Below are 19,596 nucleotides of genomic sequence, written 5' to 3' on the forward strand. Positions count from 1 at the left end.
GTTTAATAGTATCTTGATTTCTCATAAAGTCACTAGCTTCCATTTGCTCCAATATAATTCTGAAGCAATGATTCTCTTCAGTGAGCTTTTGAGATTCTTTTTCCTTCTGGCAAATTCGGGCTTTTTTGACTCTCATTTCATAATTTTCTTGCATTGTTCTTCTCATTTCTCTTCCCAATTTTTCCTGCACTTCTCTTATTTGATTTTCCAAATCTTTCTTAAGGTCCTCTATGGCCTGTAACCAGCTCATGTTTTTTTGGAAACTTTTGGTGCAGGAGTTCTAACTTCACTGTCTTCCTCCTGTTCCATGCTTTGATCCTTTTTGTCCCCAAAATAGGACTGTGAAGTTGTATTGCTCTGTTTACTTTGCTTCCCTTCTTTGCTCATGTTGCCACTCAATTACTTGACTTTTGGACTTTTTGCCATAGTAGGACTCTGCTACCAGACAGGGAGCTTTATCCCAAACACTGGGGTTTTCTCAGATGCCAAGGGTATTAGTTGGGTGCCTTCTCTGAAGCCTCCACATACTCTGGGAAGCTGGTCACACACCCCAGGGCCTCCACCCTAGACCACAATCAAGATCCAAGCAGGTTAAAGCAAGAGTGATACCCCTCAGACTGGTTGCTTGGTTCCCCTACAATCTGCAGGCCAGGAGCTGAAGCTGCCATGGTGCCTCAGCAGCTTCTTGCCCTGGGGGCAGAGGCTGAGCGCACTCCCTACTGGATCCCAAAGTCCATACTGCACTGACCTCTCACTGTGTCCTTAGCATCTATGTGTTGATGATTCTGGAAACCTCCATAGCTGCTGGTGATCTGAAATCCCTCCCGCTGGTGGCTGGTCAGGCCTACCCTGGGGCTAAACCTCAGACTTGCCCGGGCCAGGTCACTTCCCAGAGCACTGTGCTGTCCTCTTGCTGCCAACCTGCCAGGCTGTCCTCAGTGGGAGGTTTCATTTGTGTCATTTTGTGAGTTCTGTAGCTACAAAGTTTTTCAGAGTCACCTTTTACTTCAATTGGAGGAGGTGAGAGCCAGAGCCCTGCAAAAGTCCCATTTCTACTCTGCCATCTTGACTCCACCCCCTTAAATTGTACTTGTAAAGGTGACTTTAAGCTTAAAAAATGAAGAGAAGGGGGCAGTTAGGTGGCTCAGAGAATAGAGCACTGACCCTGGTGTCAGGAGGACCTGAGTTCAAATCTGGCCTTAGACGCTTGACACACTTACTAGACTTGGAAAAATCACTTAATCCCAATTGTCCTGCCTCTTCCCCCTCCAAAAAAAAATGAAGAGAGGGAAAGTGGGTCTTGAGGAATAGATAATAGTATATGTAAAAGCAGAGAGGAAGAAGTAGTGTATCTTAAAGAAAGGGGATGTGTAATATAAGATAAGGCTAGAAATAGAGAGAGTAAAAAATTTGTGAAAGATCTTATATCAAAAATACTTCCCTGAGAAGGGAAAAGTGAGCCTCTGAAGACGTGGAAGGTAGATAAGTGCCATAATTATACATACATGCATACTCACAGACAAGAATGTGTGTATATGTATTTTATATGTATATATGTGTATAGATATATCACATCCACACAACAAAATATGTGTATATTCACTTATTTATGTATGTGCGTGCATACACCTGTGCATATATGTACATATATACATGCATGTTGTACATGTAGGTGTACACATATAAACACATGCACGCATACACAAACACTATATATACACACATATATACGTGTGTGTGTATTAGCTAGGTGGCCTATAGAGCACCAAGTCTGGAGTTATAAGGACCTCTGTGACCCTGGGCAAGTAATTTAATCTCTGTTTGCCTCAGTTTCTTCATCTGTAATTGGGGATAATAATAGCACCTAACTTCCAGGGTTGTTGTGAGGAGCAAATAATATGATAATTGTAAAACACTTAGCATAATTCCTGGCATATAGCATTTAATAAATATTAGCTATTATTATAATATAAATGCATCTATATATATATGTACACATATATATAGTAGATGCACATTCGTGTGTGTGCATACATAATAATAATATTTGTATTTATATAGTGCTTCAAGGTTTGAAAAATACTTTACAAATATTCCATATGATCTTCATAATAACATTGGGAGGTAGTTGGCATATTTATTTTAAAGATGAGGAAACTGCAGTGAATAGAGCACTGGCCCTATAGTCAGGAGTACCTGAGTTCACATTCGGCCTCAGACAATCGATACACTTACTAGCTGTGTGACCTTGGACAAGTCACAACCCCAAATGTCCTCCAAAAAGAAAAAAAAAGATGAGGAAACAAACAAGTTGTCCATATATTGTCCAGAAGTTGTCCAGACATCTAGGGCAGAATTTGAATTCAAGTCTTCCTGACTCCAGGTCCACCATTCTATACACTATGCCTTCTCTTTGTGATTTATATTATGATTAATATGACAGTATTATGAAGAATGAATTACTAAGAAAACAGAATAGGGATAAGAAAGATTATTATATTATTGTTGAAATGTCATGGGATCATAGATAAAGAGCTGGAAACTTTTTAGAAAGTATAGCAATACTTTTTAGTAAGCTAAGTGAGGTTGGTAATGAGGGCTTTGATAAGAGCAGTGACATTAGAATATTGGTAGGAAGGAAAACAGGTTAAGGAAATGTTGAGTTTTGGAGAGGAATGATTAACAAGATTTGATAGCTAGTTGAATATCAGATTATGAAGTACCACATATAACCTCAGGACTTCAGATACAAGAAACCAAGTTAATGATAGTGACTGACAAAAATATTTCAGTCATTTAGACCAGCAGCATGGTAGAATGTTCTATAAACCTCTTCAATCCCCAAACCTCAAAAAAATGAAATTATGTGCCATATATGGAACAAGTTTAGCTAATTACAGATGATGAAAAGACAGAATTCCTACCAACAAGGCAAAATTCTCACGTGTTATCTCTGGAAAACTTCAATACTTAGCAGTTTTCACTTGGCATTTATGCCCCCAAATTAGTATATGATCTTATAATTGAGGAATTATGGAAAGAGAAGAACATTAAAATATTATTAACACAACATTGTTCTGTTCTTTGTTTCAATAAAAATGAAATTGTTCATCTCGTTGACACAAGGATCCCATTACTCTCTGTATTTACCCTGGAATCTTTTAGGGGACATGATAGTTGTCCTGTACAAGAGGAAAAATGGTTCTCTGGAAGTAGCAAAGAACTTGGAGTTACAGGAACTGATTTTGAATTTCAGCTTCATGATTTCTTATCTGTGTGACCTTGGAAGGTTCTTTTGGGGGTGCAATGTTTTATATCCTAAGGGGATGGGGTGTGGGTAGAGATAGGAAAGCCTACAGACATTACTTAAGCATACATGACAAGGCAGAGCTGGGTCGTTTTCTGAAGAAAAAAAAATAGCCAAGGCTTTCACCCAAGTCTGAGGGTGGAGATAGTGGAGGGTGAAAGGAGGATGAGGGCAAAGGGTATAAGAATAGAAACATTTATGGAGTGAGAATAGTGTCCTGTGGCTCACTCTTCCAAAGTCTGGCAGGCTACCTCAGACTTCTAGCCACCCTGATGTTATGAGGTATCCCTTCTCTACCTCTGATAGCTCAAGCCTCCTCAGGTATCCCTCCCCAATGTTAGGGAGAGTAATAAGCCCCAATGCCATTTAACTACTTAATATCAATTATTTTTGAAAAGAGATAATTTCTCCAGAGATGTAGCAAGAATAAAGATATAAACAATGACTCCAAACTTCAATTTACTTCCTCCAAGCAGCTAGGTAGCTCAGTAGATAGAATATTAGGCTTGAAATCAGGAAGACTCATTTCCATGAGTTAAAATCTAGCCTCCAAAAAATTACCAGCTGTGTTATGCTGGGCAAATTGTTTAATCCTGTTTGCCTTAGTTCCTCATCTGTAAAAAAAAAAAAAAAGAACTGGAAAAAGGAAATGGCAAAATTACTCTAATAACTTTGCCAAGAATCACCAAAATGAGGTCACAAAGATGCAGATAGAACTAAAATGTCTGTACAACAACAGATGCTCTTCCTACAGATAATTAGTTCCACCGTATTCATGTCTACATACAGCATGACTGCTGGATGACTCCTTATTTTACTTTCAATTATACTAGTTCCATCTTCCAATGGTGCTTCCTTCAGGCATCAGTGCTATTACTCTGTTTAAACCTGAGCACTGGAACGACAGGATGCCTAGGTACCTTCTACTCCTTTTGAACTCTGGAGGTTGGAGACTCCACTCCCTTCACCTAAAGCAGAAGAGAATAAATGTAGAGCCCAAGGACAAAGCCCTGTTTCTAGAGGCCACACAGACTGATGGAGGAATACTCTCACTTTATAGTATTGTTTCTCACCAGATACCCTGAGTGAAGAAGTAATCAACTGAAGTTGAAACTGGCTCAGAAGATTTTGAAGACACCACACCCACATACACCCACACCCCCACACACCAATTCTGGCTGTAGAGACAATAAAAAAGACTCTTTAAATCCATAGAATTAGCAGAACAAAAGCATTTACAATATGTCCAAGGCACTTTCCTTACACATTGTCATGCCTCTCCTGAAAGCAAGCTTCTCAGCATCTCCATGTTGAGAAGTTGCTTCAGCTGAGTAAGGTGAACACTCTATATATGTAACAGCACCCTAGTTACATTTATATTGTGATTTCAGCTTTTCAAACTCTTTAAAAGTATTACCTCATTTGATACAACATCTCTGGTAGATATGTCCTTTTATTATCACCATTTTACAGAGAAGGAAACTGAAATGGAGAGAGGTTATATGATATGTCTAGGGTCACACACCTACTTAGCATCGGAAAAAGGATTTAAGTCTTCCTGCCCCTAAGTGTAGCATTCCATCCACTACACTATCTAGCTACCTGTGACAGAAATAATGATAAAAGATGGAAAGAGTAATGGATTCAGAGTCAGAGGGTTGGGTTTGAATCATTACATATATGACCTTCGAAAAGTTGCTTAGCCTTAATGACCGCCTTATCTGAAAAGTGAAGAGTTAGAATAATTCACTTCAACAAATATTAAGTGCCTAATTTGTATTTATTAATAATCAAGACCCTGCACTAGGAACTAGGCTACGAAGATACAAAGAAAGCAATTCCTTCCCTCAAGGATATTCAACAGAGATATGAAATGACATTATTAAGGTTGCTTTAAAGTGGTATTAGAAGTGATATTCAGATCAGGTCTCCTGACTCTAAGCTTTTTCAGTTATACAATCCTATAACTTAATTGTGTTTTCATAAACACTTCTTCACTACTATTGAATATGTGTAGCTAAAATAAATGCTTTCAGATACAGTCAAATAAAATATTTAGTTCTCCCTAGAAGAGATTGGTATCTCTCCATGTTAGTGCAATCATTCAGTTCACCAAGCATGTCTTGGCCATCTTCTGTATGATCTGTGTTACTCTTTCTTATATTCAAAATACTTGTTATTCCTATAAAAATTACACTGCGTTGATTCATCATGATTAATATAAAATGAATGAGTAACTGAAAGTAAAACAAGAAGTCATCCATCCAAATTTTTTTCTACCACATAATGTATCTGAAAATAAGTATCTGAAAAAGGTTCCTTTACAATATAGGATGTTAAAAATTCCAACTTAATTCAGTAAAAACCTGACCAAATGTGATTCCAGAAGTCTTCCATAGAGGCTTATCAAGATTATGTTGTTCTATATGCAACAATTACTTACTTACTGGATTTATGGGAATGCCAATTTTGAAGATAAACATTTGAGTAAGTAGTAAGAATAGCACCAGGAAAGAAGCAGATGCCATCACAATAGCTAACATTGAACTCTACGCATATTTCTTATACAGTTGGTAAATGGTCTTCTTCCATGAGGGATTCAATTCAATTCAATAAGACTATATTCCAGGGGGATGGCTAGGTGGTGCAGTGAATAGAGCACCGGCCCTAGAGTCAGGAAGACCTGAGTTCAAATCCAGCCTCAGACACTTAACACTTACTAGTTGTATGATTTTGGACAAGTCACTTAACCCCAATTGCCCTGCCTTCCCCCCTCCAAAAAGCAAACAAGCAAGCAAACAAAAAAAGAATGTATTCCAAACCTACTATGTCCCAGACACTATGAGAGACTTGAGGACTACAAAGACAAATATCAAGCAGTTCTTGTACTTAAATTATATTCTACTATTTGGCATCAGGGTCAAAAGTATGTACTGAGATAACTACATCCAAAGTAAAATGCATATAAAGGAATTATTTGTAGGAGGGAACGCATGAACAAGGTAAGTTGGGGGGAAGAGGATCCAAAAAAGTCTTGTAGAAGATGATAACTTAGGTGTACTTAGAAGGAAATTGTAATGTAGTAGGGTCCTTGTAAGTAGCTATGGCAATCGAAATTATCTCTGTGTAGATTCTTTTTTTTTTTAAGCAATCAGGGTTAAGTAACTTGCTCAAGGTTACACGGCCAGTTATTTCTGGGTGTGGTGCTGAGTATCTGAGCCCGGATTTGATCCAGGTCATCCGGACACTGGAGCCAGTGCTCTTACTCACTGAGCCACCTGGCCACCCCTTACTCTGTGTAGATTCTTAATGTGAGTACTCTTATAAATTAAAAAGGAAAAAAAATAAACAATATGAATAGCAAACTAAAGCTTCCTGATCTCTTTAGGTCTGACTGTAATATAAATTGCTAAGAATTCTCGTCAGCATTTCCAACTAAAACATGTTTGTTTAACAAAGGTAGAGAAAATTGTGCAAGTGTTATGACTAGATTCTCTCTATTTTTTATGCGATTTCAACTGGACACTAACTGTTGCAAGGCAATCTTGCTGTATCTGCCTTATCAACTCGCCATCACCACACTGTTAAACCTTGTCATTCCACCTCAAACCTATCATTGCTTTTCCTTCCCCCACCATCAAAGCTGAAATCCTTGATATCTGTTACATTAAAAAATGATGCTATGTGTTATGAGCTTCCTCTTATCTCTTAATCTCTCATCAGTCACGTGCCTTCTGCCACTATCTCCTGCTTCACCCCTATTTCACATTTGGAAGTAGCTTTACTCTTTACCATTGTTCACTTCTCTACTTATTCAAATTATGCCATTCCATCTCATCTTCTCCAACAGATTGCCCCCTCTGTCAACCCTAGTCTATCACTTACTTTCATTCTCTCCCCATCAATTGGCTTATTCATTACTATATTAAAAAAAAAATCTGTCCATGTCTCCCTCCATCCTGAAATAAAATTTTTCATTCTTCCAGCCCTGCTAATTATCCTATATTTCTTCCACCTTTTGTAGTTAAACAGATTGTAAAGGTTGTCTACAATATGTGCCTTCACTTTCTATCTTATCATTCTCTTTTTAACACCTTATAATCTGTCTTCTGATATTATTCCACCAAAATTGCTTTTTGCAAAGTTACATTTTTCTCAATCCCCATTCTCCTTAACCTCTCTGCAATCCCTTGACACTGTTAACTACTCTTTCCCCTTGATATTTTTTCTTTCAAGTTTTTTTTTTTGAAGGGACAGCTAGGTGACACAATGAATAGAGTGCTGGGTTTGGAGTCAAGAAGGTTCATCTTCTTGAGCTCAAATCTGGCCTAAGACACCTACTAGCTGTGTGACCCTGTCCCAAACTGAACTCATTATCTTTCCCCCAACCTTTCCTATCTTCTTAACTTCCTGATTAGTGCAGAGGGCAACATCATCCTCCCACATCCTCAAGTTCACAACCTAGGAGTCAGCCTAATGCTCACTACTTCTTACCCCACACATCTAATCTATTGCCAAGGCCTTTCAAATTCAACTCTGCAACATCTCTTGAATATGCCCCCTTCTCATTTCTGACATTGCCACCATTATAAAGTAAGCCCTTATAACCTCATGCCAATACTGTAACAATAGCCTGCTGATTGGCCTGCCTGCCTCAAGTCTCTCCCTACTCCAATCCATTCTCCAAACGATTCCCCTAAAGCATAGGTCTAACCAAGTCAACCCCCCTACTTAATAACACTACAGTCCCTGCTTTTCACCACCAGGATCAAATACAAAATGCTTTGTTTGGCATTCAAAACCCTTCATAACTTAATCCCTCCTATGTTTCCAATCTTTTTATACCTTGCTCCTTAATCCTCATCACACACTCTTAGACTGAGTGACACTGGCCTCTTCACTCTTCCATGAATCAGATTCTCAGGTTCTAAGTATGGTTTATGCTTGGAGATTTCTCCTTCCTCATCTCACCTACTGGCTTCTAGAATTCCTTTGAATCATTTTAAAATACCATTTTCTACAGAAAGTATTTCCCAATCTCTCTTAATTTTATTATACCTCTTAATCATTATATATGTATATATATACACATATATGTATATACACATGTGTATGTGTATGTTTGTGTAGATAGATTATATCTATATATTTGTTTGCTTATTTTCTCACCCATTTGATTGCAAGTTCTTATGGGCATGGATTCTCCTTTACCTCTTTTTATGTCCCCTGGGTTTAGCACAGTGCTTGGCACATAGCAAACATTTAAAATGTTTACTGATAAATATTTATTGATTGATTAATTGATAGATGTTCAGAATACAAAGAAAGGTAAAAAATGGCCTTTACTTTCAAGGAGCTCACAATCTAATGGGTAAGACAACATGCAAATAAGTATATAAAATAATGATAGCCACAGGATAAACTGTAGCTAATCAATAATGCAAAGGGTACTAACATTAAGGGACATTGGGGAAAACTTTTTGTAGAAATAAGACTTTAGCTAGAAGGTGAAGATGAGGATTGAGAGAATTGCAATATTTGTTAAAAGCAAAGGAAATTCCAGAGTTGGGAGATGGAATGCCCTATTAAAAAAAAAGTTTTATTTCATATGTCTTATGATGGCATAGAGGCATTTTTTTTATCTAGATGCCTGTGTCAAATGGGGCACAAGCACTTGCAGATTCTATTTTGCAAGGAAGCTTTAAGTCTGCTCCTATCAAGAGATTATGTCTATCCTTTGTTGACCAGCCTCACTAAGTACAGAGAAACAGTAGGCCAATTACTTGATGATGGACATATGCAAACTCACAAAATAAATAAAAATTTCTAGGAATCATGTTTGCGATATTGTACAGGAAGCATCCACAAAAAAAAAAAAACATTCTAAAGAAAAATAAAAGCAAAAAGGCTGTCTGATGAGGTTTTAAAAATAGCTGGGAAAAGAAGGAAAACAAAAGGGAAAGAAGAAATGGAAAGATATACCTAACTGAATGCAGAATTCCAGAGAAATGCAAGGAAAGATAAGAAGGTTTTCTTAAGTGGGCAATGCAAAGAAATAGAAGAAAAAAAAATAGAATGGGAAAGACAAGTGCTCTCTTCAAGAAAATGAGAGATATCAAGGGAAAATTTCATGCAAAAAAATGAGCATGACAAAGATAAAAAAGGTAAGAATTTAACAGAAGCAGAAGAGATTAAGAAGAGGTTGCAAGAATAAAGAGTTTAGTATCACCAATCAGCACAATGTTGTGGTTACTAATCTAGAGCCAGACATCCTGGAGAATGAAGTCAAGTTGGCCTTAGGAAGCATTGCTAACAATAAAGCTAGTGGAGGTGATAGAATTCCAGGTGAGCTATTTAAAATCCCAAAAGATGAGTCTGTTAAACTGTTGCATTCAATATGCCAACAAATTTGGAAAACATAAAAGCAGCCATTGGATGGATGAAAAATCAGTTTATGTTCTAATACTAAAGAAGAAAAATGCCAAGGAATGTTCAGATTGCATAATAATTGTGCTTATTTTACACACCAGCAAGTTCATAATTAAGATTCTGCAAGCTGGGCTTCAGCACTATGTGAACCAAGAATTAGCAAAACAGATTGGTTTTCAAAGAGGCAGAGGAACTAACACTGGGTTATGGAAAAAGCAAGGGAGTTCCAGAAAAATATCTACTTCTGCTTCATTGACTACACTAAAGTCTTTGACTGTGTGGATCACAGAAAAATGTGACGAGTTCTCAAAGAGATGGGAGTACCAGATCATCTTACTTATCTCCTAAACAATTTGTATGTCGGCCAAGAAGTAGCAGTTAGACATGAACAGGGAACAATCGATTAGTTTAAGATTGGAAACGGAGTATGACAGCTACGTATACATTGTCACCTTATTTAATTTATATGCAAAGTACTTCATGTAAAATTCCAGGTTGAATGAATCAAAAGCTGGAATTCAGGTTGCCAGGAGAAATATCAGCAGTCTCAGATATACAGATGACACCATTCTGATGGCAAAAAGTGAAGAGGAATTAAGAAACCTGATGAGGGTAAAAAATGGGAATGTAAAAACTGGCTTGAAGCTAAGATCATGGCAAGTGGTCCCATCACTTCCTGGATAGTTAAGGGAGAAAAAATGGAAGTGGTATCAGATTTTATGTTCTTTAGCTTAAACACCGCTGCAGATGGGGACTGCAGCCATGAAATTAAAAGATGATTACTCCTTGGAAGGAAAGTTACAAAAAATCTGGACAGCATCCTAAAAAACAGAGATATCACCTTGCCAACAAAAGTCTCTAGAGTTAAAGCTATTTTTTTGCTGTTGTTTTTCAGTAGCAATTTATGGCTGTAGGCATTGTACTATGAGGAAAAATGTGCACTGTGGAATTAATGTTTTTGAATTGTGACGCTGGAGAAGACTTTTGAGAGTTCCTCAGATAGTAAGGAGATCAAATCAGCCAACACTTAAAGAAATTAATTTAAACTACAATTCTTTGGCCACATAATGAGTAGACTGACTCACTGAAAAAAGACCCTGGTGTTGGAAAAGATTGAAGGCAGAAGAAGAGGATGGCAGAGGATGAGACGCATCATGGAAACAATGAGAATGAATTTGGGCAGACTTCAAAAGATAGTGAATAGAAGGATCTGGCATACTATGATCCAGGGGGTCACAAAGAATCAAATGTAACTGGACAACTGAACAACAACAAAATAATCATGTGTAATCACAATTTTAAACCATTTATAAACATTACTGAATGACTGAATCAATGTTGCATTCTTGTCCAATGATCAATGCATAGACATAATGGAAAATTCTACTTTTATCTTCTAATGGAGAAGTATATGGCAGAAGGAACATCTTTTGTAGGAAGCCTCTCTTAGGTCCCCAGCCCCTCCTATCATCTCCTTTAAGCATGTACACTATATGTATCTTGTATGACCCTATTTTTATTCAAGTCTTCTATCCCTTTAGCATGTAAGTTGCTTGAGGGCAGAGACTGTTTCTGCATTTTCTTTGTATTCCCAGTACTTAGCACAGTGCCTGGAATAAAAAAAAAGTGCTTAATATTAATAAAAATATTGATGAGATGATTGATCGATTGATTGACTAGACTGCCAATGGAGTCCCTTCAAATGCTTAGTTCAGTGATTTGCTAAAACAAATATATATATACATGTCACCACATTTGATACTGTTTCTTTTTTAAGGAAGAGCTAATAAATATGGATGACATGCCCTACCATAAAATGATGTGCCACTGGGATATTCAATAAATGAATCAATGTTATGTTCAGCTACTGGTCTGGTCTATCTTGGGTTATATAATCCTTAGCCTGCTTCTTGACTATTTAGCATAATTCTCTTAGCATTAAAGCTAAATTGATAAATTAAAGCTAGACTGATTCTTTGGTTTGTCCTGATACATTCTTCATTCTGCCTTCTGCTCCTGAATGCTATCACTGTGCATTACTGCAGACTGTTTTCTGCCCTTCTGTTACTATGACAATATTTCTACCCAATGTCAAATAGAAGTGCCGAAAATGGACCTACATATTTCATCCTTGAATTTCTTGGACAGTATTTTACTTTATTTCCATTACAAATAATAGCAGATCTTGGTTTTAGATTTATACAATCATTTTAAGGAAAAGTCCATAGAGAAATTGAATCATTTTGTCAAAAGTTTTTTTTTCCTGCCTCTTATTGATAAAGAGGCAGATAAAATCATAATTTTTTTGTTGATTTTGCTATTGGTTAATTCAGTATATGGTTATTCTAATAATAAACTAATCCTGCATTCCTGTTATAAGCATAGTATTAACATATAATCTTTTTAAATGTTTTAATCTCTCTGCCAATATTTTATTAGATTATTTTCCATTTATATTCATTAGCTATGTGAGTTTGTAGTTTGCTTTTTCTATTTTGAGTGTTCTTTGTTTACTTTTCAAGATCAAAGCTGTGTTACCAGTAGAATTTAGGATTATTTCTTTAGCATTTTTGCAAAGAATTTATTTAATATTGAATCAATTGTTCTTTGAATATTTGATAGAATTCAGTGTAAATCCTTCTGTTCCTATATAAATTTTTTCTATTTAAGTTCATTTATAACTTGTTCTATTTAGTTCTCAGAAATTAAATTGTTTAAATTCTCTATTCTGTGATCTATTATTTTGATTTTTTAACATTTTAAATACTCATTTATTTGATTTGTTATTGTTTTTTGCCACATAGATCGGGAAAAGAGCTTCTGATAACATTTTTATACTTTTTCATTTGTTGCAAATACATGTTGTGTTTTTGTTTTTTATATTTGCTTTTTTCCTTCTTTTTAATCAAATTATATAATGGTTACTCTAAATTTTATTGTCATTTTTATCTAAAAACAGCTCATATTTTATTCATTAATTCAACTTTTATTTCAAAGTTTTTAATTTAGTATTTAATTTTATGGATTTCTATTTTGGTATTTAATTAAGATTATTGGATATTTAATGGTTTTAGTTGTTTCCAATTCATTCAAGTAGTATTGTCATTTTTAAATTGTTCTTTCTCTTTCCCATAAGTAATAGTGTTTAGAGATATGAATTTTCTCCTAACAACTTCTTTGGATACCTGGTTTTATTACTTGCTCCTGGTAGATTCACCCACCCATTTTCTGAGTTCCCAGCTAGATCCTTAGCCCTTACTTATTACTTTTAATTTCTTCATCTGTATAATAGCATCTTTCTCACATAAATAATTTATGGAGTACCTACCTTAATGTGCTCTATATAAATACGTTTTCTTATTATCCCAACATTTTAAAGTGTGTTTCAATTTGCAGCCTTCTTCAAGTTATTTGGGGAGTAGGTAGAACAGAACTATCATTAATAATTTTTAAAGGTATTATATTAAGCATATGCAAATGAACAAATATACAAACATATGCATATAAATAGGTGTGTACATATATATGAATATATAATATATAATAGACTGTTTTAGGAAATAAATATTCTGTCTAAATTTAAATCAGTAGGATAATTCAACAATATACTCATATATTATATTTCTTAATATATCTATTATGCCACTTATCACAGTTTTGCTTTATTCCTCAGGTGAAAAATTCTCTACAAAACATTAATGAAAGTTTATAAAATGCCAGGAAGACAAAGTGAGAACTAGTTGCTGTTCCTTTGATAAAACATAGTGAGGCAAAGAACATTTGGAAATTATGAAACATGGCTGGTGAGAAAACAGGCCTAACATGTTCTTGGCCCTCTATGAAACTATGTTTCTTGATTGGTGTCATTTGGTCAGGAATTAGTTATTTCCTTTTCACACTTCAAGTAGCTAAAACATCAATCATGGCAACAAAGCAACTAATTTTTAATTCACAGAAGATTCTATACCAAGGAACGTCCCCACCCCAAGAAGCTACAGGAGGAAAACACCTTCTCAACATTACAACCCCGAGGCTACAACTCACTACATTGTCTCATTTAAAAGTCAAGGAAACAACACCCAAAAATGAGGAAATGCACAAAGACCCTGTGCCATACACATTTCTAATCCAAGAGGAAGACAAGTGTAAAAAGACTGCTCCATTCTTGGTGTTTTTAATATGTACCACAGAGAATGAAAAATTAAAAAGGGATAACATCAGGAAAACTTGGGGGAATGAAAGTCTGGTGCCAGGATTTTCTGTGGTTCGCTTATTTATGCTAGGTGTCCAGAAGCAAGGTTCTACTGAAGCAATCAGGAGAGAAAGCAGGATGCATCGGGATATCATTCAACAGGACTTTCAGGACACCTATCATAACCTGACACTCAAGGTCTTAATGGGCATGAAATGGGTTGCTTCTTATTGTCCTAATGCACGCTTTGTCATGAAAACAGATTCTGATGTATTTGTTAACACTGAATACCTGATCCAAAAGCTACTAGTTAAAATATCAACCTCAGAGCTTTATTTCACTGGTTTTCCTATGAGGAAATGTCACCCTATAAGGAACAGCATGAGCAAATGGTACATGCCTCTTGACATGTACCCTGGAGAGTTCTACCCAGATTTTTGCTCCGGAACTGGATATGTGTTCTCTGGAAGTTTGGCTACCATGATATACCAGGTTTCTTTTAGTATAAAAGTATTACACTTAGAAGATGTGTATGTGGGTCTCTGCCTTCAGAAAATGGGAGTCAGAGTGTCATCCCCACCAAGAATTTCATTATTTAATCCATTTAAAGTTAAATTTAATCCCTGTGTCTACAACAAAATTATCACAGCCCATTATATTTCTTCTAATGAAATGCTTATATTTTGGGATAAAATACAAGAGGCAAAAGATGAATGCTTTAAAAACACAACTAGCCATCTCCTCCCCCTACCCATTCTATCTTTCCTCCTAGACAAACAGAAGAGTCAGTCGTTAGCAAAGGGGTCCTAGTGAGTATTTGTGGGGTTTCTTTTTTGTTTTCAATTTCCTGGTATACAACTCTCATACATAGCTTTACTACATCTGTGAAAGAGTCAATGGTGAGGAATTTAATGGTGGGTACCTGACTAACTCACATAGAGGATGAGATATCTGTAAATATCTTAATACAATGTCCAGCACCTAAGAAGTGCTATAACAATACCTATTCCTCTCTCTCCTCCCTTTTGCTTTAAATCCAACAAAAATCCCATCTCCATTATCAGCCCTGAACGCTGGGTATGGATAAAATTTCAGAGGGGTTTGTCCCCCTTATTTTGTATCCTTGTATTTTTGGATATCAAAAAAGATACACAATTAACTTTCTATATGCATATGCCAATGACAAGTAAACGAACAAATCTGGATTAACTAGGAGCAAGCATTTTGCTTTTTGACTCTAGAGATGTATTAATTTCCATGTTTATCTTAAAACATGTTTTCAAATAAGAACAACTTTTTCTAAGTTAATTTGGGACCCCAGGAAACCATTTGGAAAAAAAAAATTGTTGAGAAGACTATTTAAGAATTACTGATTAAAGAAAACTTCATTTGCAAATTAGTCACACAAAAAAAGTTCTGACAAATATTTCCCTGTCCAGATTGGTGAAGGTGGCTGAATCTCATGATCAAGTCATATTCATAGAAGGAGGAGCTGAATACTTTTAGCCCATCTTATCACTAAATATCTACCAATTAGGGTTGATTTTCACATGTCAAGAGAATTTCCTTTCAGAAGAGTTATTTAACACTTTCAGAACTTCCAATGGATGTCTTTGGTTACCAAGAGAAATCATTGATCATCAATTTACTGATTAGATAGCCTAACTAATAAATTGATTATTAATTAACCAGAAACTCTGTCTCTTGGGGTTTTTCATTCATTTCAGTGCCCGGCATTAAATTTCTCAGGGTGGTATTTCCATGAAATTCAAAGCTAAAAAAAACCCCAACCCTCTAGCAGCTTATAGTTTGCAACATATTTCTAGTTTTATTTGTAAAGGGAAAAAAGTGATGCTCAAAAAGTCTTAGTGAAAGTTATTATTCTCTATATGTAATAAGATAACAGTATTGTAATTTGACCATTATTATAATTTATATCTTCTCCCCTGCGCTGCTTTACTCTGAGATTTTTTTTTGTAAACTAGCTTTAGTTTTCAAAAATTTTCAATAAACATTGCTACTATTTTGTTACACTGGCTAGAGTAGGAAGGATAGAGAAAGAATTCTATATGAACTAGTATTATGTAATTAGCCTTTTCTTTACAGATGAATTCCCTATAATGATCCCCCAGACAAAGGTCAGTATACTTAGAGTTACTAAATTCTTAGCTTTTCTTGGCATTACTAAATTCTTAGAGGCATCCAAGTAGTACAGTGGACATGGTACTAGAGTTTGGAAGACATGAGTTCAAACCCAGCCTCAGACACTTATTTATTGTCTAACTCTGAGAAAGTAACTTAACCTTGCCTGCCTCCCTTTTCTTATCCTGCAAAATAAAGAGAGCAATAGTATCTTATGAGGTATGGGCTCTGGGAGCCCCCTTGAGCTCTCCTTGAATCTTTGAGGTACAGGCTCTGGGCACCACCCTTGAACTCTGATTAAATCATCCCATTTGATGAGTCATTTGCATGAGGCCATAAGCCTTACATTGTGGCTGGGCCCAAACCTCTGTTACTAGACTTCCCACCTTTGAGCCTATTAAAATATCAATCCACCCTTGAATTGGCCTAGTCCACCATTGTCTGTAGTCTCCAGGTAGCCTCCAGCAACTTCCCACCCTTAATCACTCATTGACCTCATTAACTCCTCCTGAAGACCCTCCCCAAACTCCTCCTCTAGACCACCCCTGCATTCCTCCCACAACCTTCTGTATATAAGACCCCATCTTGTCTCCATGTCAGTGAGAACATCATAGTATGACCTAGCACAGACTTACTCTGTGTCTAATACAAGCAAAGTTTTAAAAAACCTTACTTTTCTTTGGCTGAGAGAAGACGAGTTGAATTCATTTGGCAGGACCTGGTGTGTTGGTATTTTGGGATCTCCAGAGCAACCCTAACCCTCTTTATGGGTAACCTCTTCAGCACCCACTTCACAAGTGTTGTGAGGATAAAATGAGATAATATTTGCAAGGCATCTTGCAAACCACAATGTATGATATAAATACTAGCTATTATTATTAGCAATTTTACAGATGCCTCTAAAGTAGATATTTAAGCTAAGGGAAAGGTAACAATTCATCTCCTAATAAAGCTCTGGTTCAGGGGTTCTTCAGTAAGAGTCCATGAACTTTTTTTTTAAACATTGTATTTTACTATGATTTGTTTCTTTTGTAATCCTATGTATTTTATTCTATGTTCTTAACATCATTCTAAGAAAGTTTCTTAGGCTTCACAAGATTGCCTATGGGGATCTAGACACTAAAGGTTAAGGACCCTTGTGTAAATTTTTGCATAAGTAGGTTAAAGAACCCATAATGACCCTGTTAGTCACTACTGAGAGTGGATATGTATACATACATATACACACTCACATTGATTGAACAAAGTATATCACCCTTTAGAAATGTACTTAGAACAATTTTCTTTTGATAAGCTGTCAATTTTAATAAATGAACATTTTATGTCTCCTGTTTCCATTTGTAATAAAATTATTCAGGTTTAGAAATAATCTTTATTCATATGAATATCTTTAAGATTTATCTGAGGGGCGGCTAGGTGGCGCAGTGAGTAAGGTGCCGCAGTGAGTAAGGTGCCGGATGGGAGGTTCTGGCCTCAGACACTTAACACCCACACAAAAATACTAGTCCTGTAACCTTGGGCAAGTTACTTAACCCCAATTGCCCTCCAAAAGGCAAGATAAAAAGATTTATCTGAGCTTTCTCAGAAAAGATCCCAAGATAACTCAGCCTAAAGAATCTCAGAACACCTCTCCTTCCAAATCCTCCATATAGGTATGATCCATTAAATTCTCCCAATACTGTGCCAACCATAAGAGATTTCTCTAGCAATTGGATCAAACTTAAATGTAACTAAACTAAGTTGGTATTGATTGGATAGTAAGTGCAAACTCAAATACTCTACTATATCAAGCCTGCCCCAGATAAGACCATCCTCTTCACCATTCAACTAGCCATCCACCTTGGCCATCTTGCCATCTGCTATGCTGTTGTTAGAGCATGCATACTATGCATAAAGTCTATCCCACAGCCCCTGCTTTCCACTTCTTTTTTTTTTATTTTTTTTTTTTAAGCAATCGGGGTTAAGTAACTTGCTCAAGGTTGCATGGCCAGTTATTTCTGGGTGTGGTGCTAAGTATCTGAGCCCAGATTTGATCCCCAGGTCATCCCCATGCTGGAGCCAGTGCTCTTACTTGCTGAGCCACCTGGCTGCCCCTTCCTGCTTTCCACTTCTTAAACTACAGTGATCAAATCAATATGTCCATTCCTTCTGAAAAAGGAATGTATGTATAAGGACAGGTATCAACTTAGCATCCCTGTGATTCTCCATTCCCAAAATTCCTTCTCTGGCAACTAGTTCTTCATACCTGCAATCTTTCCTACTAGAAATAACCTCTTGAGAATTTCTTGGGACCAGCATCTGGTGGCACAGCAGCTACAGAAGAGAGAAACAAGAACTGAGCCAGAATTTCCTGAGACTTTGTGGTGGTGGAGCTTCTTCTGAACAGGAGCCCAAGAGAAGACTGAGGAAGCAGAAAAATGAGGAAGCACAACCGGGATGCTGAGACTTTGTCTGTTTGTGGCTTGGCTAAGCCTTGAATTCCCAAGAGTAGAAATTGTGAAGCATTTGAGATGGACTGGACCCTGTGAACCTCAGTGTGGAGCAGGACCTGCCCAGAGAGCTGGACAAGGAACTGGGAGCTGTCTGCCACTGAACCCAGGTGACAGTCTGGTGAATCCAGGTAAAATCTGGGACCATGGAAAGGGATCCAGGGAATCTGAGGACTTGCCCCAACTCAAGATGAAAAGACCTCTCCATGGGCACTGAGTAATGATGAAATTGTAGTTTACTAGTGACCTAAAGGGTGGAGGGTTTTGTGTATGATACTTAGTAACTGATTGCTGAATAAGTGACTGATTGAGTTAATCAAGACTTTGCCCCAAGAGTGGAAGACTGACTATTGCACTTTGAGATGATTATTATTAAGTGACTGAGTTAACTTCGTTGCCCCATGAGTGAAAGACTTTGAATAAGTGACTTAATGAGTTAACCTAGTGTGCCCCAAGAGTGGAAGACTTTGACTATTGTACTTTGAGATGATTGTTCTTTGTTCTAAGTATTATGACCACTTTGGTGAAAACTATGTGGCCATGTTAATGATAAGCTCTTGTGAATACTATATTGTGATTTTCTGTAATAAGTTGTAATATTGTTAATGCTGTACCTTGATTTTCTGTGGATGTTTTGCTTTTATTTGTTATGGAATACATAGAATGTTCACTAAAAAAAAAAAGAAAGAAGCTCCTTAAGGTCAATCACTCTCACTTTTTAAATATGTATTTCAAGTGCTTAGTACTATGACTGTAACATCATCAGTACTTGTTATGTTCTTTTATTTCTTCATTCTTTTATGATCCCCTTTTGCTATTACATTCTGACTATCGTACTACACAGATCCCAACTGACCTAATTGGAAGTCTGAGAAACCAGTAATTTATAACTGCATCATTTGTTGAGAAATATTTTAGGTAAAGGTAACATTCTCTTCCTTAGTATGTGAAATCAAATTGACACACCCTCATCATATGAAAATTTCCTTCACTTCTCCAGAAATAAATGAATACAAATTTCATTACTGTATTTACAA

General features: G+C 36.5%; 1 protein-coding gene across 1 annotated transcript in view; it reads left to right on the forward strand.

Moving 5' to 3' along the window:
• The window catches only part of LOC138151033 (beta-1,3-galactosyltransferase 1-like), a 28,987-nt gene extending 11,590 nt beyond the window's left edge, over positions 1-17,397 (forward strand). The window contains exon 2 of the mRNA XM_069074468.1: positions 13,410-17,397. Within this exon, the coding sequence (XP_068930569.1) occupies positions 13,533-14,738 (1,206 nt within the window). The 5' untranslated portion in view covers positions 13,410-13,532 and the 3' untranslated portion in view covers positions 14,739-17,397. The remainder of the gene's footprint in view (positions 1-13,409) is intronic.
• Positions 17,398-19,596: the final 2,199 nt, after the last annotated feature.

The sequence above is a fragment of the Petaurus breviceps genome, unplaced genomic scaffold (assembly GCF_028583685.1).
Source record: "Petaurus breviceps papuanus isolate PSGF00001 unplaced genomic scaffold, PetGlider_PUasm1.0 90895, whole genome shotgun sequence".
NCBI lineage: Eukaryota > Metazoa > Chordata > Mammalia > Diprotodontia > Petauridae > Petaurus > Petaurus breviceps.